The 24861-nt window shown below is 38.3% G+C and overlaps 1 protein-coding gene across 1 annotated transcript; it reads left to right on the top strand.

Moving 5' to 3' along the window:
• Positions 1–1120: 1120 nt before the first annotated feature.
• On the top strand, positions 1121–24483 carry NUDT6 (nudix hydrolase 6; the record flags this gene model as incomplete). The annotated part of the gene is made up of 5 exons (XM_083367363.1): positions 1121–1352; positions 4120–4323; positions 11005–11060; positions 21410–21464; positions 24066–24483. 5 exons carry the CDS (start codon positions 1121–1123, stop codon positions 24461–24463), a joined length of 945 nt encoding a protein of 314 aa, XP_083223489.1. The 3' UTR covers positions 24464–24483.
• Positions 24484–24861: the final 378 nt, after the last annotated feature.

Below are 24861 nucleotides of genomic sequence, written 5' to 3'. Positions count from 1 at the left end.
ATCGTGTGGAGTCCTTGGTACTCTCTGAGCTGCATTGTTTTTTGCAGATGTTTCATTATCTAATCATGCTGATGATATTACCCTGTCAAGTAATGAAACTTCTGCAAAGAAACAACCAGCTCAGAGAGCAGCAAGGAGTCCACAGTTTAACTTTGAGCCACATATAGCAATCCCATACCACTCCACATTAGAATACAATAAGCTGTCATTTGGCTAAGATCAAGGATGCTGAACAAGGCTTCCTATTCAGGAGAATGCTCAGCCCATCACAAGATTCAAATCCCATAAGCCAGCTTGGAAAACAGCTATTCACTTAACATCTACCCAGTTTAACCCTGAGGATTTTGTTCTAAAATATTTTCTTGTGTCCTCACCACCAAGTCACCTGATTTTGATGTCTCACTCTGGTTAGAAATTGAACAGAATTAGGTGTGATACTGGAAGAAGTGCCTGCACCAATGAGGATGGAAAGTTTCCCCTTATGGCGAGTGTGGTGCTGATATGCAAACTACTAAATGTACTGTGCAAGATTGCCCAGTGTGTATTCTCTGGTTCCTTAGATGCACATAAAGCAACGCCAGAGGTGATTGCTTGGATAGCTGAACTGGACATCCAGTTATGAGGCCACTGCTATGGACTGTGTATACATCTGTTATGTTCCCATCATAAATAATATATAAATATAATAGTAAATAGAATGTGTGAAGCAAGAGAAAAATATAGTGTAAGATCTAAGACCAAATCTTGTGCCACAACAAATAGCATTATTAGTCTGGCACTGTGTAGAAGTGTTGGACTTCAATTCCCAGAATTCCTAAAGACTGAAAAATTATGGAACCTAAATCTGATGCAGATTCCAGGAATCAGGAACTCAACACCGGACTCTAATATTATGATTTATTTTATTATGAAATGCGTTTAGTAATTTTATGTGGCGTCCATCTTATGTACAGAGTACATTACAGTCTTTTCCACGGTAGAGTGGAAAGAAATTTGGAACTGTAAGAAAAGCCTTCACTGTGCCAAGTTTTCCAACTGGAACAGCTGCACGGAAGTCCGACCTGTGAGTAACTCTACCTCCTTTATTTTCGCGTTCCTTTGCAGCAGCAACGCAGCCGCCATGGCTGGCTGGGCTGTTTGGTCCGCGCGAAGCCGGCGTTTTCTCTCTTCGCGCTGGCGGCTCCTACAAGAGCCCGAACTACGGAGCGGCGTGAGCGGTCAGCGACGCCTCTGCGTGGCCGAAATAGGGTTGAAGCCGCGACGGGACAAGTTCGGCGGAGTGAGTTTAAACCTGGCTCAGCTGCGCTCTCCTGAGAGCCTGGACCAAGCCGCCTTCGGGCGCTGGCTACAGGGCAAGTGCCTTTTGCTGGAAGCTTGTGGGAAAACAGAGGACAGACCACAGGCGGACCAAAGGCGAATGCGGTCTGTCCGCTCGCATCTTTTCTAAGGGCTCCACAGCTTCCACGGCGGGATAGATTTCAAATAGAAAGGAAAAAAAAGAACCAGTGTATTTGAATACGTGCAGAATGCCTCTCCCTTCCCCCTCCCCAAATTTCCCTGATAAAACTGCCTCGAAAACAGTTTTGGGAACAAAACGTGTGAATGAGCTTGTGGCCAAGTGCCGCTCTTTCCCTGGGAAAAGGAGCACTACTTCTCAGCCCAGACTAGCAGATATACTCCATTGAACCGAATAGGTTTAATATTTCTATTTCGTCTGCCAAGTGATGCGTGATTGTTATAAGTAAAAGGTGTTTTTCCCTTATCACTCAATTACTATATCTACACCCACATGTCCACAACTGAGGCTGAACATAGAGGGAGAAGTGTGATGTTTGCCAATTAGAAAGGAACTGAAGGAGTGACGTAATCGTTAGTAACAAAATAGAATTGTATTACACACTAGGCACGTCATGCTACCGTAGTGAAAAGCTGTAATGCAGGGAATTGAGGTTTTAATATGCAATTAAACCAAAATTGCTGTTGCTCTGAATACCAAAATAATCAGGTAGTTATTAATAGTTATGAATAAAAACTCATAAAGGTTCTTTCTCATCCATAAGCACTTTTATCAAGTAAATTACTTTCAGTGGATTTTAGCCCTAGGTAAATGGTATATAGCATTGCAGGCTGAGAGCATTTCTAACGGTATTAGAGGAATGAAGTCACAAATCATTCCTCCAGTTCTGAAGAGCACTTTTCTTATACTTGGAATAGTTTTGTTGAATAAGCCTTTTTTTTTCCAAACCAAAACTGCAGAATAGCAATTTTTAAAGACCTAGTTTTGAAGTACCACCTAACAGTATTAATAATGTTGACAAATGTCCAATGTTAAACATCCATATTCAATATTTTTATTAAAATATGCATTTATTTCATTTAGCAAATCGGTACCCCTCTGCAACATTAGGGTTTCTCATGTTGCAGGGGTATGGAAAATTATTAATTACTCTACTTTGTTAATATAATTAAAAATGAGACTGAATATGAGTGAAGAATCCTTAAAGAATTGCTATTCTGCTAATTTTTTAGCTAGTGCTGTTCTCACATTTTTAAAATGTGTTCATAAAAAAGATGTATGTTTCCAATGTTTGCTAACCTCAAAAATTAATTTCCTAAGTTGCACTATTTTATACAGTACAAGAAATGAAAAATAAAATGCACTGAAATAACATTAGGGCTAAGTAGCACTTCAGGCTGAAAACTAAAAGATACTTTGACGTGCAAAGAGTGTTTATGTAGCAGCTATCTGCAACACCTTAAACCAAAACATTATTCCCAGCATCAAAATGCAGCTGCAGAGGACACTTATGCAATCCCAGTATAGGAAATAGCTGCTTCAACACCTCAGTCAAGTGCTACAGGATCATCCCTATATTGCTTTTGAATCCAAAATACTGCACAATACTACAGTTACACAACAAGACCTCAAACAGTGTACCCTAAAGGCAGGCAATAAAGGGATGCATTAACACAGGGGTCTTCAAACTTGGCCCTTTTATGACTTGTGGACTTCAACTCTGGGAGTTGAATTCTGGGAGTTGAAGTCCAAAGTCATAAAAGGGCCAAGTTTGAAGGTCCCTACATTAACATGATGAAGCAAACAACATGGAGACCAGTTGCTGCCAATTAGGTGTTTGGTGGCTATGAGAGAAGCAGCTACCAAATCAACTTTGCAAAGCAGTTGAAATTCTGTTGCATATAAGACCAAATTTAAATAATATGGCTTTAGCCCCAGCTTGCTTTCACTTAGACTGGTTGCACCAAGCTCAAGAGTGCTGGAGCTGTTTGGGCTGGTTGCTTCCAGCACATGCTGTTGTGTTCACAAGCCTATTCTGGAGTTGCCCCGACTGCAAGATCCTCGGCTTTTTACTCATGTGTTTATGTCTCTTGTGCAAGCTGCTTCCATCCCACTTTCAAACACCTAATTTCATGCCTGTTGAGCTTTTTTGGCTGCAACAATGTCCCTGGGTTACCATCTCCAAAGAGCCCTGGGTGCCTCTGTCATATCCGGTGTCTTTCAGATAGGTACACCCTCTTTCCAAAAATTTCCACTGATAATATAACAAATTTAAGACATTTTATAATGAAATACATGAAATATTTAAATCATTTAAAAACAGATTTCAGATCAAACTGCATCTGCCTAATTAGCTGTTTTCTATCTGGTATCTAGATTAGAACTCAAATGAGCGGCTGGTAGCTCGAGGTGAAGATGCTCACTTCCCACTCAGAAGGTTGAGAGTTCGATTCTAGGCACTAGCAGATGATTCTGTACCAGGGCACAAAGAGAAAATATCTGCTGTGAACTCCGTGTAGGCATCAGGAAGGGCATCCAACCAGTAAATGCTGAGCTCCACTCAGTTAGCCCAACTCCATCCCAAAACCAAAAGATTAAAGGGTTGTAAAAAGCAAAAAAAAAATATCTCGAGAACTCAAATCCTGAGAGTTTTCAAATTCTGTCTTAGGAGTTGTACCTCATTATATCTCAATCTGAGGAAATTTGGATTAATTCCCCCCCCATTGTTAAACAATATGAGAGAAATAAAAGGCAGACAACCACTGATTAAAATGTTTAGCACAGACATTTTCAATACCTTTTGCGGTATTTTCCTTCTTTAGGTGCTATCAAGCAATGGCGAGCAGAAGGCCACATAGCAGTATGGCTGCATGTCCCTATACTGCAAAGCAGATTTATAGCTGCTGCTGCAGAGCAAGGCTTTACTTTTCACCATGCAGAATCAGACTCAGCTGCACTGGCTCTCTGGTTAGCAGAAGGACATAGCAGACTACCAGTTTATGCCACTCATCAAGTAGGTGTTGCAGGTAAGCACACACACACATACACACACACAAACACAAATATAGAACCAAAAATAAGCTTTTACAAAAGGTTAACAGTACAGAATGCCAGATAGCCACATCTTATTACCCCTAGCATTTTTTGGTGAGCAGGTAAAATAAGAATATCTTAATGCAAGCTTGCTATTCCCCCATCTCTTCACTTTATTTGGATATAAGGAGGCCTGTGAATTTGCATAATTTTATTTTTATTTATTGCATTTTGAATCTCACCTTTATTATGTTTTATATAGAATAGAATAGAATAGAATAGAATAGAATAGAATAGAATAGAATAGAATAGAATAGAATAGAATAGAATATTTGGCCAAGTTGATTAGACACACAAGGGATTTTTTTTTTTTGGTAATATATTTTATTGATTTTTTTAAAAAAAACATAAATCACTTAATTGGTGAACAGTGTGTTGTCTGGGTTACATTTGTAAAACAATCACTAACAACTGATCTCTATAATCCATAATCCACATAATAGTTTTAGTTGATTTCCTCTTTTCCTAAAATATCCTCTTTTGCAAACATTGAGTTAATACAATTCTTATTGTTTTGATAGATAACAATTAAATATATAATTTTTCACCAATAGTCCGAAAAATAATAATCACATCAATATATTTTCTATCCAATCATTCTGATTGCCTTATCATAGATCCTGTTACAGGCCTTATTTTAATTTGTTTCTCCCACCAAATTCTAGATATTCTTAACTGGTTAAGATTTTCTCAAAAATTAATTACATTTAAGAATTTAACTCTATTTTTCCATATGAACCATCTCACACTTTTACATTTCTTAAGAAATAGATAAAACAGTAGAAAAAAAAGAAAGAAAAGCAACAGTAAAGAAGCATAAAAAGTAACATACTACTTAAAATATATATATCCCTCCTAAGTTAATATGTATTTATTTCCTAAATTTCTTATTCTTTTTAACCACAATTAAAAATATGTTTAATCTTTAAACACTCCATTTAATACATCTAGTCATCTAGTCCTTTAACTCTTATTCAAAACATTTTTACCCATTATAATTTTCTTAAATTCAATCACATTTAAATATCTAAAACATTTCCTTTATCTAAGTCATTTCAACTTTTTTATATTACTCATATCAAGAAAGAGAACAAAAAAGGGAAAAATGCATACTATATTATATTTAGAGAATTCATCCCTCTTAGAGTGACATATATATTCCAAAACTTTTCTATTTCTTTAACCATATTCAAACAAATGTTTCTTTTTTAAATATTTTCTCTGGTACATCCCATCATCTATTTTCTTAGTTTACACTTTAATCTTTTTCTTTTGCCCAGTATCTTTCTTAATCAATGCATTTTGCTGAATCAAAATGTTTTTCTGTATGTTCGTAAATGTTGCTGTAGTTATAAAAAGTAAATCAGGAGAAGTGTCTTTATACGGGACTTCTGCCTTTCCCTGTTTCTTGAAAATCTTTTTCTTTCTTTCCGCTTCTCTTATCATTTCCTTTCTCTCCAATGTCGCTGACGTCTCTACAGTCCATTTTATCCAACTTCTGGTTTGGCACGGTAGCGACCAGTCATGGGCTTGCGGATTCTCCGCACCCCGGTGGCTAATTTCACCCTGCCAGGGTACCTAAATGGGTGTAAGTTGCCCCGGAGAGGCGACAAAGAAAGAAGGGTGCTCCAGCGATTCTCCATCCGACTTAGAGAAAGCCTTCTAACCCAACAGGAGAAAGGCTGGGCATATTGCATTGACCAGCCCAAGCTACTTGCAACCGAAGTCCCAAAGCACTAACCAGCACAACTGTGAACAGCATGCTTGAAACTGGGTGAGGAATTTGATCTTCTCTTTTCTCTTTTACATTTAATTTCCTGGAAAAGATCCCCAAGAAGCAAAATACCTCTGAAAGGGAAGGAGGGGAATTTCCACCCCACCCTTATACTAACGGAAGAGGCGAATTAATCTTTTTATGGAGGCTCAAAATATATGGAAGTGAAATAAATATAAAACCTAAAACTTAAAACTTAAATCTGGATAAATCTAAAATTGTTTTAATAGTTAAGACTTCTCATTTCAGATATAATTGTTCATTTTGGAAATTGAAAAACAAATAGTTGCTGACACCTAGTGTCAGATGAAGACTATGACAGCCATGACTTTAATGTAAGACTTGGCAAAATCCGGGAAAAGTTAATCTATGTCTGTGACCTTCAAAGCTTTAACAACAAAGAACAGCTGTGACAAAAAAGAGACAATAATCAGGGCTGTAGACAGAGAATTATAAGTTTCAGGGGAAAAATCTTTTTTGAACTATTTGGATTACAAATATCTATCTAATTGGGACTCTAAAGCTATTTACAGAGAAAAGAAAGGAAGAGGAAAACTCAAATTCTTGGCTATCATGGATGAGAGACATGTAGAAAGAACATATGAAGAAAACATAAATAGTCACAGGGGGAGATATATAGTATACTGCAACTAATTCAAACAACAATGACTTTAAACCACAAAGAAATCCAAAACAACTTTGAAAATATAAATCAATTTATTTCCAAGTTAACTTTACAACAAAAAAATTCCCAGAAAACAACAACAGAGAAGGAGCAGATAAAACAGATAAATGGATATAGAATTGAGAATAGAGTCTTAAAGATGGAACTTAACAAAACAAGGAAACATGATTTAATCCTAGTGGGGGGGAAATCACAAGAATTGGAAAAAACAACTTATCCCTTAAGACTACAAAATAAATCTGAGGAATTGAATTAATATAATATTCCTTCCTCCTATTTGCTCCACAACAATAATTTTGCCAGCTTCCATACCCAAGGCAAGACTAGAACTCTCATTCCCCAGATTACTAGACCAGCATTTTAACCTCTACACCACACTGGCTCTTTTATTCTACCTTTTATTTTTATCTATCTTTTATTCTTCCTCTCCCATCCATTATGGAAATTCCTCTGCTTCTTCCATCGTTCATTTTCAACAAGGTATGTGAAAACCTCAGGTTGCTACAGTTGAATTCCCAAGCACAAAAACACTGATTTGGATTTTAATATAGCTAAGTCAGTAGAGGGCAGCAAAAACAAAAGATGTTTCTGATTTATTTGTAAGGGCATGTTTGAGCATGTTTTCCTAAAGCATGAAAGATACAGTTCAACATGAATTAATCAATAAAATGTTATTTATTTAAGCATGAATTAGCTAAAGTTCAGCCCTTTTAAGTTCTGCCAAACAAAATGAGAGGGTTGAAACAAAGACTTAAACTGGGAAATTCTATATCAGGTTCTACTGTGCTAATATGGTCTGGTTATAATAAAATATTTAGTCCAAAACTGAGCATTATGTGCCCTCTGCATGTCTGCTAGTTAGATATGATGGGATTTGAAGTCCAAATTTGTTGCCTACTCCTCTCTTTCATAATTTCCTGTTGACATAGTGGCTTGTTTAAAACTGTTTAAATTGGAAAGTTTGGATGACCTGGTGAATTTGTTATTAAAAAATAGAAGAGACTTCATCATTCAGTTTATTTATTTATGAATGATTAACGTCATTTCTACACGGCAAACTTCCAAAGGTTCCCAGCAGTTTACAGAATTGCTTAAAACCTTTTAAAAACATGTAAAAATCATTCCCATCCTAAATGAAACAGTATGTAATAGTGACTTCCTCATCCATTAAAAGCTCTATGGATTTTTTTTATTTTTTGCAAAAGGTCAGTCTTCTTGCAAATCTTTTTGCACAATAACAAAGGCTATGTCTCCAATATAAATATAGTACTGTTAATAGTACTAATGTCTATGTAATCATGTATTACAATGAAGAATAGTAAAATGGATACAAAATATAAATTCTAAACAAGAAAAGATAATATATTTTCACACACACAAAAATGACCTATTTCTCTTCATACTGTCAATCAAGTTCTTGTAAAATGAATGTACCCAGTGGCGTAGCGTGGGGGATGCAGGGGGGGCCGGCCGCACCGGGCGCAACATATGGGGGGGTGCATTAGATGCATTTTACTTTAATTACATCAGTATTTTCATAACAAACAATACATGTGCTTAGGGGGTAAGGGTTTCTTTAACTAATCTAGTGGAAAAGACTCTAGTGCTAAATTCCACGGGTTAGGGGACGCAAATTACTTGCCTTGCCCCGGGTGCTGACAACCCACGCTACGCCACTGAATGTACCATCCTTTTCATGTAATGAATTTCTCAAACTTTCTGGTTCCCAATTTATTTTCAATGTCTTTTTCAGAAATAAATTAATGCAATAGCATAATACAGTTTGCCTTTCTTCCAAAATCACTTTTAGGCCTGAGCAAATTTCTTGTTTAACCATTCTTCCTTTCCCCTTCCTCATACTGCAGCAAGACATTGATTTAGGCCTTCAGATGTGATGGATTTTAATTCTGATTTTTTTTTCTTTGCACATTCTATTATGCCAATTTCTTTTAGATTCGTTCACCTTCAATGCACAATAAAGTACAAATTAAAACATACTGGCAAACATAAAATGTCTCCCAAGATAACCTACCCCAATTTTAATGTGGCTTTCACTCTTGTGGTTTCTTTGCCCTGAGGGCTGTTTAGAACAGCAATATCATGAATGTTCTTTTGCAATAGCAATAGCACTTAGACTTACTGTATATACCTCTTCACAGTGCTTTACAGGCAGCCCTCTCTAGGAAACAGGCCATCTTAATTTAAAGGAAGACTATTCCAGAGGATGAAGGCTAGAACCTGTAAAGCTTGCTTCTAGGTTACTAGTCCTTTGTATCTCAGAATTCACAGCATGACTTTCCTACTAACATGCATGGGACATTACCGTATATATGATTTAGACTAAACCCTGCAGGTGTTTATATCCAGGATAGCCAAAACATAAAAGAAACAAAATGTAGGCTGGGGAAAGCTGTCCTTCAAATCAACTTGGGAAAGTCATTTCAGTGTATTTATACATTGCATAGTCACTATGTGGTATGAATTATTTTTTGCAAATGTAACACAAACGACCCTATTTTACTTATTTCACAACTGAGAACTTGCTCATTGAGTTCAGACTGGTAATGAGGAATAGTGCTGATATGCCCTATAACCTATTATCTGCTAATTAAAATTTAATGGAGTAGTATGCCAGATACGACACTAAATCAAGATTACAGTATGGCCATCACATTGCCACAAACTAGGTATTTATCTAATTGAAAAATGAAATATGAATAGGCCAGTAAGTTTTGTTCTTAACAAATCTTTTATGACACCTGGAAGTTCCTACATTGTTTTCAATGATCTCTGCATGTTAATGTTGAACAGACAGCTGTAGTTCTCCAATTCCCCCTTTTGTCTATGTTTGGACATAGGAAAACATTGTCTTTTCCAGTCATTTGGTACCTTATTCGTTCTCCTGTATTTCTTAAAAACAATGAATGGAAGTTGACTCAGACTGTGAGCAAGCTTCATAATTCCCACATTTAACTGCTTACCTGTAATAAGTATGGACAGGAAGGATTGATAAGAGCACCTGCTATGCTTCAAATCCTTCGTAAAGCTTCAAAATGTGAGATAATATAATTGTACTCTTCCTTCCGGCATATGGATATGCCGGAAGGTTATTTCACTGGGCTTGATAGGTTTTAGCAGCTGAGATGTATGTTCTTATAAAGAGACTAAATATAGTCTTAGCATAACAACAGACAAGTTCAAAGTTAGTCCAAACTTCCAGTTTGACTAATAAACAGAATTCCACACGAGCTAGCACATAACAGTCATATATCAGTAGGATGAAATCATACTCATTGTGGAATATAGAAAATTGGTGAGTACTTTCTAAAGGAATGTCCTTTCAGAAATTTTGTTCCGGATTGTTGCTGCATTTACAAAATATTCTCTCCCACATACAGAAATGTGATTACTCTCTTAAAGAGGAGGGTTATTTTTAGTCTCATTCTTCAAGTTTTCCTTTGTTTGGAAATAGTTGTGCCTTGTATTAATTTTTTGTATACTTATAACTGAAATAACATAGTCTTAATAATCTGCAAAAAGGGACGCGGTGGCTCACTGGATTAGGACGCTGAGCTTGTCGATCAGAAGGTCGGCAGTTTGGCGGGTCGAATCCCGAGTGCCGCATAACAGAGTGAGCACCTGTTACTCGTCCCAGCTTCTGCCAACCTAGCAGTTCGAAAGCACGTAAAAATGCAAGTAGAAAAATAGGGACCACTACGGTGGGAAGGTAACAGCGTTCCGTGCGCCTTTGGCATCTAGTCATGCCGGCCACATGACCACGGAGATGTCCTCGGACAAGCGCTGGCTCTTTGGCTTTGAAACGGAGATGAGCACCGGCCCCTAGAGTCGGAAACGACTAGCACGCATGTACGGGGGAACCTTTACCTTTAATAATCTGCAAGTAACCTTATATGTTACTTGCTAAGGTACATACAGAATCAACCATTTAGTTAGAAATGCTTCTAAAATTGAAGTAAGGTGGAAAATCAATGACACAGATATTTATGAGTGAAAATAATTTATAGTCTGCCAGGAATTTGTAATCAAACTTTATTCTAGTGGTTTTGATAGAGAGGAAGTTCCATGCTAGTTTTGAAGTGAATCATGGCATTGCTATCTCTCTGATAAAACAGAAAATATTCTGTCCCCCAACAGGTGCTGTATTAGATACCCACACTGGGAAAGTATTAGTTGTTCAAGACAAAAATAAAGTAAGTATGTCACATTATTTATAATGTATTTAATTTGATTTGGATTAAGAGGCCTTTTCCTTGAGCAAAAGGATTTTACTGCTTTAGACAAAGAATTTTATCTGAAGAAAAAAAAGACACGAGATCCAGCAGCATGCTTTTCATTTTAGCTCAAGATGTAATATAACCCTTTACACTGATTGCTGCACACTTTCTCAAGTTATGGGTTTATGCCAAGATAGGATTATGCAAAATCTTGAACCAACTTTAAGTTCCTATGTCTTAATTCAATTCTTCTAATATGAATACATATTATATTGTTAAGCAACCCGATTAATTTTTTCTCAGCTTAAGTTAATAATGGTTAAATAAACTTCATTCCATTTCCATCTGCAGTTAAAATGACAGATAAAGTCATTGTTTCCCATCAGTTTAAATCCAAAATCAATTGGAATAGCAATGAGCTGATTTCCTTGCCAGTTCTATTTTTAGAAAGCAAAGCTAAGTTTTGAAAGTTTCTGAATGTTAAATTTCACTGAGAGGGTTATTTTTTAAAACTGAAACTTAATATTGGCATCTCTCTTTTTTGGTCAATGCATTCTCTGTTGTATTTCAGTTAATTAAGGCTTTTGTTTGCTTATTTGGTTTTGTTTCTCAGTTTATGTGGGGGTATTATTTGCTTTTGGGGCTGGAGTTGAGTTTTAACCATTTGTTAATATATCCAGTAAAGCATAAAATAGAAAGATGATGCATTACTGAACATAATGAAACGTTTCTGAGTAAACATTTAATTAATAAATAAATCATTAAAAGAAGCAGAACCATTACTTTTGGTTCTTAGATTTAGGATAATATTGCATGGGTTTTTAATAATTTCTTCTGGGATCAAAAATGAAAATTATTTTTTTTCTTCACAAATTTTATTACTGTATTTAAAATATTTAGAAACGGTGTTATCGATCTAACATACCTTCTTGTCTTACATCATTTTTGTGTGTTATATACATTTTATATACATATCATTTATATACAATTATACACCTTAAATGTATTTATACATTTATGCCAATAATTTTCTTCAATCTTGTCATCCACCTTATTCTAATATTGCTTAAATTCATAATCTTGTATACCTCTATTGAAACCTTCCTTTCTGTTCCCACCATAGGTAAAATCTATTCCAAATTTTATAATATTATGACTTTTCTTTATTTTTTAGTTCCAAGGTTAAATTATCCATTTCTGTGCATGCCCATATTTTGTTTATCACCTCACTCTCATCAGGCGCTTCACTATCCTTCCATTTTTGGGCGAACATCATTCTCGCTACTGTAATAATATGTTTTATGTTTTATGTTTTATTTGATTTCTGTACCGCCCTTCTCCCAAGGGACTCAGGGCGGTTCACAGGGCATATATAAATAACGATACAAAAGTTAAAAGGAAATTAAACCAGTGCCCAATTAAAATACAACAATAATAAAATACTAAAAAACCAATTAAAAACCCATATTCCCCCATCAAGCCAGACCAGCTAATTCAAATAAGTGGGTCTTCAGCCCGCGGCGGAAGGATCGGAGGTCTGATGCCATCCGGAGCTCAACCGGCAGTTGGTTCCATAATGCCGGAGCACCCACAGAGAAGGCCCTCCCCCTGGGGGCCACCAGTCGACATTCCCTGACCGGAAGCACCCTGAGGAGGCCCTCTCTGTGGGCACGCACTGGGCGGAGGGGAGTTGACGCCGGCAGCAGGTGGTCCTTGAGGTAACCCGGACCCATGCCATGTAAGGACTTAAAGATCATGACCAGGACCTTGAACCTCACCCGGAAGACAACTGGTAACCAATGCAGCTCGCGGAGCAAAGGTATAACATGGGAGTACCGGGAAACTCCCAAGACAACTCTCGCGGCCGCATTCTGTACCAGTTGGAGCCTCCGAGTGGTCTTCAAGGGAAGCCCCATGTAGAGAGCATTACAGTAGTCAAGGCGAGAGGTCACAAGCGCATGAGTGACCGTACACAGGGCATCCCGGTCCAGATAGGGCCGCAACTGGCGCACCAGGCGAACCTGGGCGAAAGCCCCCCTAGTCACGGCCACTATGTGATCTTCCAAGGTAAGCCGTGAATCTAGGAGGACTCCCAAGTTGCGAGCCCTATCCACGGGGGGGTAAGAGCTCACCCCCCATAGACAGCGATGGAACATTTTGAATGTCCCAGGATGCCGGAATGTACAGCCACTCAGTCTTGTCAGGGTTGAGTTGAAGTCTGTTCTTCCCCATCCAGACCCGAACCGCCTCCAGGCAACGGGACATCACAGCGAGGGCATCACTGGGGTGGTTTGGGGTCGAAATGAAAAGTTGGGTATCATCGGCGTATTGATGATACCCAACTCCAAAACCACGAATGATCTCACCCAGCGGTTTCATGTAGATGTTGAACAGTAGAGGCGAGAGAACCGACCCCTGAGGAACTCCACAAACGAGAGACCTAGGGGCCGATCTCTGCCCCCCTGCCAACACCGACTGCGAGCGTCCCAAGAGATAGGAGGAGAACCACTGAAGAACTGTGCCTCCCATTCCCAATCCCCTGAGACGCCGCAGCAAGATACCATGGTCGATGGTATCGAAAGCCGCCAAGAGGTCTAATAGGACTAGGACAGAGGAATATCCCCTATCCCGAGCCCTCCAGACATCATTCAACAGAGCGACCAATGCCGTCTCCATGCTGTACCCGGGCCTGAAACCCGATTGGTACGGGTCCAAATAATCCGCTTCATCCAGGACCAGAGGGAGCTGATGCGCCACCACACTCTCAACAACCTTCGCAAGAAAGCGAAGGTTGGAGACTGGACGAAAGTTGTTCAGTACAGCTGGGTCCAAGGCAGGCTTCTTGAGGAGAGGTCTCACCACCGCCTCCTTCAAGATGGTGGGGAAATAACCCTCGCTCAAAGAAGCAGATATAACCGCCTGGAGCCAGCCTCGTGTCCTCTCCCTAGCTGCATAAACCAGCCAAGAAGGGCACGGATCCAATAAACATGTGGTGGAGCTCAGCCTCCCCATAATCCTGTCCACTTCATCAGGGGTCACAGAATCAAACTCCTCCCAGATAACATTGACAAGACCGCCCGTGTCCTGGTCGTCAGACTCTGCCCAGCTGGAGTCCAAACCGGTCCGAATCCGAGCGATTTTATCCGACAGATGTTGACTAAATTCCTCGGCACGACCCTGCAAGGGATCCTCCCTCACCTCCTGATTAAGAAGGGAGCGAGTCACCCTAAACAGGGCGGCCGGGCGATTATCTGCGGACGCGATGAGGGTAGAGAAGTAATTACACCTCGCCGCCCTCATCGCTGCGAGATAAGACCTAATATAGCTTCTTAACCGCAATCGGTCAGATTCGGATCGGCTGGACCTCCAGCAGCTCTCTAGGCCCTTTTTCCGATGCTTCATCTCCCGGAGCTCCGCGGAGAACCATGGAGCTCACTGGGATCTGCACTGGGTCAGGGGCCGCAAGGGTACAACCCGGTCAAGTGCCTCAGTGGCTGCCCTTTCCCAGGCTTCCACTAAGGCATCCGCCGAGTTGTGAGCAATGGAGGCAGGTGGGGACCCCAGCGCCGCTTGGAATCTGTCAGGATCCATTAAGCGTCTGGGGCGGTACCATCTAATTGGCTCCGTACCCCCACGGCGGGGGGTGGCAAAACGGAAGACCAGCCGCAGGAGGTGATGATCGGTCCATGACAGGGGCATAATAAATGGAGAGCCCCCACCAAGATCATCCAACCACCGTCCAGATAAAAAAATCAGGTCAAGGGTGTGGCCTCCCTCATGAGTTGGTTCAGAAATTACTTGCGTCAGGTCCATGGCCATCATGGAAGCCATGAACCCCCGAGCTAGCTCAGATGAGCCTCCCAGGGATGGTAGATTGAAGTCCCCCAAAACTATAAGTTTGGGGAACTCAATCACCAACCCCGAGAGGATATCGAGCAGCTCGGGCAGGGCTGCCGCTGTGCGACTAGGCGAAATGTACACCAGCAGCAAGCCCAACTGCGCCCCAGAACCAAATCTCACAAAGAGAGACTCACACCCGACTATCTGAAGAACGGTGGTCTCCCGCGGACGTAAGGTCTCCCTGATAATCACCGCCACACCCCCGCCCCTACCTTGAGCTCGTGGCCGGTGTAGCACCCGGAAACCTGATGGGCAAAGGTCAACCAAAGGGACCCCACCCTCTGGGCCTAACCAAGTCTCCGTGATGCAAGCCAGGTCCGCGTGCTCACCCTCAACTAAATCCCTAACGAGGGGAGCTTTGTTAACCACGGACCTGGCATTCAGGTACACCAGCCGGAGCTCAGGAGGCTGCACATCCTCGCTCCCGGAACCTCGGGGAAGAAGCAGAGGGTCGGAGCGCCTCACCGCTTGCAAATAGCGGAGACGGCCCTCCCGGTAACGATACGGCCCTCTGTCTATCCGCCTGCTGCCATTCCCCGTCGTGGGAATCGGTAATCCCACGACCCGCTCATGAGCCCCAGAGACAACCACACCCCGTTCCCCCCCCGTGTGGTCAGACCCAAGTCTGGCCTGAGCCATGGTTGATTGGCCACCCCCCATAGCCAAACAACCCCCATCTCCCACCCCTCTCCCTAACCCCATAAGAAATTTCGATAAAAAATTAATCAGGGGCCTCCTATTAAATTTGTGTTGACGGCCCCTGCCCCTGCCCATATACATATACCTCTTCTTTGCTATATTTCTCTTTTGTTATAGCTAGCAGGAAGAATTCTGGTGAATGTGATATAAATGGATTCTGACACTTATATTCTGTTCTCCGTCCTAGTATTTCCTTTAGCCATGTCTGTATCATTTGCCAAAAGCCTTGTGTCTTTTTGCACGTCCACCATGTGTGAAAATAGGTACCTAATTCTTGGGAACATTTCCAGCAATTAGGGGAAAATTCTTATAATAGTAAGAACAATAGAATCTTTTTGCTACTTTCAGGAATTTGGAAGCAGCAGACAACATTTAAGATTTTAGAAATAAGTTATTGGGTGTCTATTTTAATTTACTTGAAGAGAATTCATTAAAAGTTTTAGCAGAGGCAAAAAGGCATGCAAAATTAGACACCACTATGTAAGAAGTAACCCATAGTGAATTACCTATTATTTAAGGACATAAAATGAAATTGGCTGTTATGGGAATAACTATTACAAGGTTAAATCCAGTATAAAGTAGTGGTAACTCATGATAAACCAACATTTGATGTAATAGAATAATCATAGGAAGAAAACCCTACAAAGCAATGCTGGAGACTATACCCACAACAATACAAATAACCCAACCACCAATTGCCCTCCACCAAAATACTTACATATCTATGCAGAGTGCACTTTTGCTGAGAAAACCAAGCTACTGTGAGAAAAAAAAGTATGCCCTTCCAAGATCCATTATGCAGTAGGGACAATATTATTACAGAAGATGGGATAGCTATCTATAGATATCACAGCACACATGAAGGGAACAAGAATTAAAAATAATCAAAGTCAACTATAAATACTATAACAGAAAAATTACAAAAATCAACATTCAGATTTTTTAAAAAAACAACATTCTTTTGGAAACAAGATAGAGCCTCACCAAACTGATATTTTCCAGTTGTAATAGGGCTATGTAGTCATTGAAAATGTAAGTACATTCTCTTTAAATCCTATGGTTTTATGTATCAGGACATACATAAAAATCATCTGGTCCTTGGCAGTTCTTAAAGGTAGATAAATACAATCTCAGATGAACAACAATACATGACATATTACACCATGTCATCATTTATTTTACAAAAAGAAAGCCAAAATGGAACTTTCTTTTTCACATGACTGGTAGGTGACATACGTTTAGCTAGTATGCCTAGTAGCCTTTGATGGGAATTAGGGAGTTGAAGTCAAGTATTACTGATTGGTGTAAAGTTGGAGCAAAATTATTTGACCTTGAAAATAGTCAAAATGATTTAACCTTGATGCTGAAAAGACTTTTGAAAAGTTTATCCTGCTATCAACAATAATTTTATTTCAGGAATTTTGTAATTACCCAGTTCTATAAACTAGAACTCAGGGACTCATGTAATCCAGTCGAATAGTTCAAATGCAAATAATTCCACTGGTGTAGCTTCAGAAGAAGAAAGCTTTTAAACAGATAATGCAATAGCCTAGACGGGAAAGAAGAATTCTCAGCATCAGATAGTTCTAATCCATTGGTGCTTTGTAATAGTTTCCAGGGGCTATATCAATTTCATTGAGGGCTGCATCAGCATTATGGTTGTCCTCAAAGGGCCAGTTGTATGTAAGACTACGTATCATGTTAAAACCTCCCATCTCATGTTTCCTCGCGTCTTTGGGGAAATGTTTGTGAGGGGAGCAGCTACTTGTAGGAAAATGCAGCACAGATGTAGGAAGAGGAGGAGAGAAAGGTGGTGAGGCAAGGAAAATGAGAAATAAAGAAACACATGATCCGAGCGCCTTCCATCCTCTCCCTTTCCTTCCCTCGCCAGCTACTTGCTCTCAAGCAGAGGGCACTTTAGCCAGGCCCACCCGCCTCTGCAGTTACCGCTTCACACATTGGAGAGTCTCCCGCTACCGGTCCTCTGCTAGCGCTGCTGCCACTGACAAGACACGTAAAGAAACAAGGACGTAAAGAAACATTACTCAATCACCTCCTCCTACTAGTCTGCTTGCAGGCCAGATCTAAACACATCATAGTCCGGGATCCGGTCCCCAGGCCTTGAGTTTGACATGTCTGGACTACATTGATGAACAGTAATAGGAATGGATAAGACAAGTCCAATTGATTAGATAATTGGAATAATTTGTTGGTGGTAATCTGCAACAATTATGCTTTCTGCTACTTTCAGTGAAGCATAATGGCAACTGGGTTAACTCATTCTCATATTTTTATTGTGGTTATGCTTCATAATAACTTGTCAGATGTACAGCCACCCTTTGGTTTGTATTAAAACTCAAACACAGGCTACACAAGTTTAAAAATATGTTTTTATAAGTTTATATTTTAATAACTTGGTTAACAGCTGGCCAAAAGCTACATAAGCATATTCTATAGCCTAAGAACCAAACTGAAGAAGACCCTGTAGAATCATAAAGTATTTATTTACTAAATATTTTCCACAATCTAGAATTTTTTTGAACTTCTCATTTTATGCTTAGAGAAATAACTGTATAGAAATAAAATTAATGACTATTCCTTAAAATGCTATAAAGCACATTTTTAAATAAAAAAAGTTTATTGAAAGTCATATAATATTTTCTAAGGATTGGGTTTGTTGTCTTTAAAAAAATCACTTGAAATTTGATAAAAGCTTTAGAAATGTTTTAGTTTTAGAAATGTATTTCTGATTGCATGTGTCTCTGTCTCTCTGTGTCTCTGTCTCTGTCTCTCTCAAGTCAGCTTGTATTTGCATAATAGTGACCTGTTCTTTGTCAATTTATTTCAAAAACTGCTTATATGATGTCATCAGGGTTAAAGCCAATTAAAATACAGAACAGTTTCCAGTGGCAGAAAATAAAGTCTTAGAATCTTATGAAACAAAATATTTATTTTGTCAGATGATTTTAAAAAGGCAGTAGTCAAGAACTCATTAACATTTTGTGAACTGGTATTTACCCAGTGCTGTCACTAGAGTATAGTTTTTGTTATTCTTCTTGATAGAACAGGCTATCTTCTGTAGGAAGTCATCATTGTTTTCCACAAGACAGAATGTGCCCTTTTGCACAAACACATATTTGTTTATTACATGGTAGAGATGACCTAGTCGATTTGCCAAGAGCAATCTTCCTTAAGTGGAGTTTTCCCAGTTAGATTGAATTAACTTTGGTAATAGAAGCTATTCCACCTGGGAATTCTGAGATACTGTATAGTGCAACATATCTGACAGGGAGGTTGGCTTACTGATATCAACAGTGACAGTGATATTGTCCAAATACACATGAATAGCTACTGTTTTTAGAAGAACAAGTTGAACAGAGGTTAGAGTAAGGACATCCACCTGCACAGTGAGTTGGAAGCTTAAGAAATTTGTTCTTCCTGTCCTAGAATAGCATCACCCCGGAGATACATGTGGCTCCCACTCTCCAAGTGCTCCGGAAGGCCCTTAAGATCTGGCTCTGCTCCCAGGCTGCATTTGGGGTTCTGATGGAACCACTGTTGTGTTTGCTTAATATTATGGTTGTTTTCATCTCTGGGCAGTTAAGTTTTGTTATATTTTAAACTGGGTTTCAGTTATATATTTGATTTTTTGTAAGTTGCCCAGGATCCTTGTAGAATCAGATGGCCTTAAAAAATAAAATAGCTTAGTGATTTTTCTCCTTTTGCAAATAAAAAAATGTCCAAGTTGTATCAGAATTTTTTCTTGGTTAACCCCATTCTAAGAGATCTCTATATGTCCTATATGTAGAGACCTCTTTATGTAGGGAGGTTTAAACTTTTTTCAGGCTGTAGAACTTGTTAAAAAAAAATCTCAGAATTCCAGATTAAGAGACGAACTGTAGTGACAGAATTGGTGGTGTTTCAATGAAGTTTTTTATTATTACCTTTTTGCCCTTATTTTCCCCCATCAACTTAATTGAACCCCATTCAATTTTTGCAAAACTGTAGGTTTGCTCAGAACAGTTTATAAAACCCTGCTAGAAAGTACCTGATAATTTCACTGCATTTTAGAAAGGGAATATTCCTGCATAGGTGTCCTCAAGTTGCAAATGTAATGGAGCCTGCCTATTACAGTTAAAGTCATGACAGTTGTAAAGTGGGTCAGCCATTTTTATTTTAATGATTTTTTCCGGCAGTCGCTACCGTGGTCAAGCAAACCCATAGTTTGCTATGTGCCAGTTTTGCCAAAACCATTGTAAAACATGGTCATACTACTGTGGGACACTGCAAATGACTGTAAATGCCAAGCACCTGAAGTATGGTCGTTTTCACAGGGGGAGTGACGGTGAGAATTTTGAATCTGGGTTGTAAGTGCCCTGCTCGGATAGGTCTGTTGTAACTTCAAATGGTTGCTTAGAGACCAGTTGTAAATCAAGGTTACTTCTACTCATCATTTTTTTCTGCCTCTTGATGTTTCATACCTCCCTTTTTACACAGTATTTTAACCAATTAGGACAGATCTTTCCCCATTCAATTGAATGTATGTACAAAGAGGTTTGATGGCTACATACTTTCTGATTTGCCAGCTGGACTTCTGATGTCAGAGATGGAGCATATCACTTGACTGGATAAAACAACAGTCAACTCCCCTAAGGGGCTGGCCTTAGCTGCCTATATTTTCTATAAAACTGGGAAAGTATTACTCCAAAACTAAACAAACAGAATACTCTATCCGAAAGCATCAAAATAAAGGGATAGAACATTGTCAAGATATCGTCTTTGAAATGAATCTTTCGTATGTTCTAAAACGCAGGATCATGATTAAGCAGGTAGAATGTATATTGCTAATTATAGATTTTATTCAGAATGTTTTGTGATAATTGCTTTTTGGCTTTGTCCCCTCACCCGTTTTTTTTAAAATAAACATTAAGACTGCATAATTATAGCATATCTCTTCTGTTCAGGATTTTTTAAACAAGTATTTAAGCAGAGTTGATCTATTTGTTGTTGCTGTTGTTAAAGTTGGGCTGAAGAGAAAAAGGAGCCAAGTATACCATAGCTGAGCAAATTGAGATTCATCCTGATTGGTTTTAGGTTACTTTTTGAAGAAAGGCTCAGTAACGAGATACAGCTTATATCTTTCATGAACAATTACAGTAGACAGATATCTCTATTTTATAAAAATCTGAATTATAGAATAAGAAATCATGGTACACAAGGATATGGTTTATTTTTCAATGCATAACAAAAAAGTAATACACTGCACTTACTGATTATAACAGACACAAAAGAAAACTTTATATCCAGTGCCAAATAGAACAGTATTAGATCAATACAGCTTTATTTAGAAAAGGAATGGATTTTGCTTTCAAAAAGGAAATACTGAAATAGAGTATACGTACCTAAAGATTAGATTACTATTTTGAATAACTATTTGACTTTACAAATGCAAAAGCTCTGTTCTGAATACTGGCCCCAAAGTATAAGTACTAAATAACTACTTTAATGTTATTATATTTATTATTTGTTTAGTTAATGAGCAGCAAAATTGACAATCATTAGATGAATCAGGTTTTTTGCAATATATTATATAGATGTTTGTTTTTAATTATCACATCTGAAAAAACAAGTTTGTAAATAAGGACTAGTCAACTCTAGTTCCTTCTCGCAGAAAGGACCAAAAACATTAAGAAATTAGCTAATGAGTTCTTTTTATTTCTTTTAAGACAAGAAATACATGGAAATTTCCAGGAGGCTTGTCTGAACCAGGTGAAGACATTGGTAAGCATTTGGCTATTGAAATTATTACACGTTATAAATTGGTGCCAAAACTTGGCAGATTTGAGAACTTAGTTGTGATTTGTGATACTTCAAAGGCTCTCTTCAAATAGCATTTATAAACACTTCAAAGTAGTCATGTTCAGAATTTAGTTGAAATTTTCTTATGAAGATTCAGGATTTCTAGTTGTATCCGAGTAAATGAGTTATTCTATGAATCAAAACAGCTGGCATTTTTATTTAATACAAACATTTTCTTATATATTTTATAGAATATCTCATATTTAATGTGGCTGTTGTCCAGTTAAATTATGGAGATATCCAGTGCTTTTTTTGTAAAAGAAAAAGGTGCCGGAACTCACACATGTCATACAACCCGCATTGCCTACCCTACAAGGTTCTATCCAAAAAAGGTGCCGGAACTCCATTCTGAGCGTTCTATGAGAAAAAAAGCCCTGGAGATATCCATTATTACTTGAACGGTAAAGATACGTCTTGTTAAATAAAGGCCAAACAGCAATTTGCAGAATGGCTTATTATTTAGCCTTTTTAGAAATGGCTAAATGATAGCACTGATAACAACTGTCTTATTGGAATGGTTGCTAATTTAGTAACCTCAAAAATGGAAGTAATGATACACATGAAAAGGGAAACCCTGCTTTGCTAATAAGATAATTAAGTCTGTATATATCCCCTTTATTTCATATATGAAAGGAGATTGGAGAAATTAATCTGAGGTGTTAAATTAAATAGCTGCTCAAAATATCTTCAAAGTACTTGGGATACTACTTTTCATTAGGTTAAAGCTCTATATAAACATTTGATATCATAAATCCCCAGCTAATTTGGAGGGGAGGATGGCAGTACAGGTAGTCCTCGTCTTACAATCACATCTGAGCCCAAAGTTTCTATTGCTAAGCGAGACATTTGTTAGGTGAGTTTTGCCCCATTTAAGAACTTTCTTGCCCTATTTGTTACTTGAATCACTGCAGTTAAGTTAGTAATCTAGTTAAGTGAATCTGGCTTCCTCATTGACTGCTTGTCAGAAGGTCACAAAAGACGATCACATGACCCTGGGACATTGCAGCAATCGTAATTATGAGTCAGTTGTTAAGTATCTGAATTTTGATCACATGACTATGGGGATGCTGCAATGGTCATAGGTGTGAAAAATGATCATGGATCACTTTTTTCAGTGCCGTTGCAACTTTGAACGGTCACTAAACAAACCGTTGTAAGTCAAAGATTACTATATTACGACTCTGAATCATAATTAATTTTCTGGTTTTTTTTGTTTTGTAAATGTTTATAATATCGTTACTTTGGTAAATGTTTCAGAAAGCCCAAATGCATCAGTTTAATGGCAGTGTTTAGTTGCTCCCAAGTAAAGTATTCCTGGATATAATTTTTTTGCTATGGCCCTGAATGTTTGCATAGAAGTTTATTGTGGTGAGTACTGCTTATTCCTCTCAAGAATGTATCCTAAGTTGAAATGTAGTGGTTTCAAACCAAAAAATCACACAGTTGAGTTTTTCTTGCTCTCCTGCTAAATGCATCCTCCCAAATCTGCTCTAGAGGGTCTCCCAGTCTTTTAGAACAAATCTTGGGAGGGCAAGGGAACAGAGAATAAATCTGGTCAATTAAAAATACCTCTTTTATCAGTATTTACTGTAGACACAAGTAGTAACATTCAATTCAACCTCAAGACAATTAAATAAATGATTGCCAAATAATATATTTATTGCCAAAAAATATTCAAAAAGATAATATCTCATTTTTAGTAACAGCAGTACACTCACATTGCACTGAAAATAAAAAATTGAAAATCATTAAGTTATGCTTGTTACATATATTAATAAGTAATTAAACAATATTATGTTGCATTCGTTTTAAAATGCATAGATAATTTTGACCAACTGTTTTCTACTAGAAGCTTTCAAATTTAAAATATATATCTTTTCTAAAGTGGCTTCAACAATTATTTTAGAATATAATTAATTGTAGAAAGTAAGGAAGATGACCTTGACAGAGATAACCAAGAGCTGTTGCCTAGAGAAAAAAGGCTAAAGCATTTAAGTCCAGAAGAGTGATATAACATTTGGAAGTCGCTCAGGTGAACACTTCCATAATTGACTGAATTAGGGGCAAGGTGTTACAACACAATTGGACATGTAAGATCGATGTAAGCTTCATTAGGTGGACCTAATGAAATTCTACAGGAAGCCTAAACTACTTTTACTTAGAGTGGCTATAATAGTAGTCTAGACAATGGCTTCTGCATATCTCTGCCAAGGTTATCTTCCTTACTCTCTACAGCAGCGGCTCCCAACCTTTTGGGCACCAGGGACCGGTTCCACGGAGAAAGGTTTTTCCGGAGGTTTTGTGTGCTGCTTGCCTCCCATGGATGAAGCTTCTTTGCTCACCCTGGTTGCCGGGTGATGGACCCGGGGTTGGGGACCCCTGCTCTACAGCAACTGAATTCTCTATAATGATTGTTTGCATAAAGATTTTTTTTTTAAAAAAAAACTAATATTTTACAAGCTCCTAAAATTATAATTTCCTGCTAAAACTACCGGTACTATATAAGTTCATTCTTCCTCTTAGGGAACACAGCAGTTCGAGAAGTTTTTGAAGAGACAGGTATAACATCTGAATTCAAGTCTATTCTAAGCATACGACAGCAACATGGGCAACCTGGAGCCTTTGGGAAATCAGATATGTACATAATCTGCCGTCTGGAGCCTTCTTCTTTCCATATTAATTTCTGCCAGCAGGAGTGCCTAAGATGTGAATGGATGGATCTAACAGAACTTTCCAAGACAAAAGAAACTACTCCAGTCACTAGCAATATAGCTAGATTACTTCTCTATGGATATCGGGAAGGGTTTGATCAAATTGATATATCTATGAGAGAATTCCCAGCTGTGTATACAGGTCTTTTCTATAAGTTGTATCACAGAGAGCTGCCAGAAAATTATAGAAATGTGACAGATATGCACTAAAATTAATATTCTTTGTAATCGAAAATTATTTGAGATCAAAGTCTGTGTGTTTTGTTCTAGATTAAAATCAATATTTATGTTTATGTCTTTTAAAAAGATATTACCCTTAAATAATAAAGAATCTGTAGACTATGCATATTTTAAAACTTTTTTCACATTCAGTAGCCTAAAGCAGAATGTCTACTCCTAAACCATCAGATTAAAATGATTATAAAATCTAATTGGAAATACTTGACCAAACAACATATTTAAATGGAACTATGTCTTCATGCCACACCCACATTAGTATGCACATACACCCTTATATAAATGGAGAATGAAAATGGTTTTCAGTCTTACAGTTCTACACATTAATGATATGAAATCAATCAGCAAATATTGGAAAATATCACATTAAT

Source organism: Vipera ursinii (genome assembly GCF_947247035.1).
Source record: "Vipera ursinii genome assembly, chromosome: 7".
Lineage (NCBI taxonomy): Eukaryota > Metazoa > Chordata > Lepidosauria > Squamata > Viperidae > Vipera > Vipera ursinii.
Note: the sequence above shows the minus strand (reverse complement) of the source record. Positions and strands in the feature narration are given on the sequence as shown.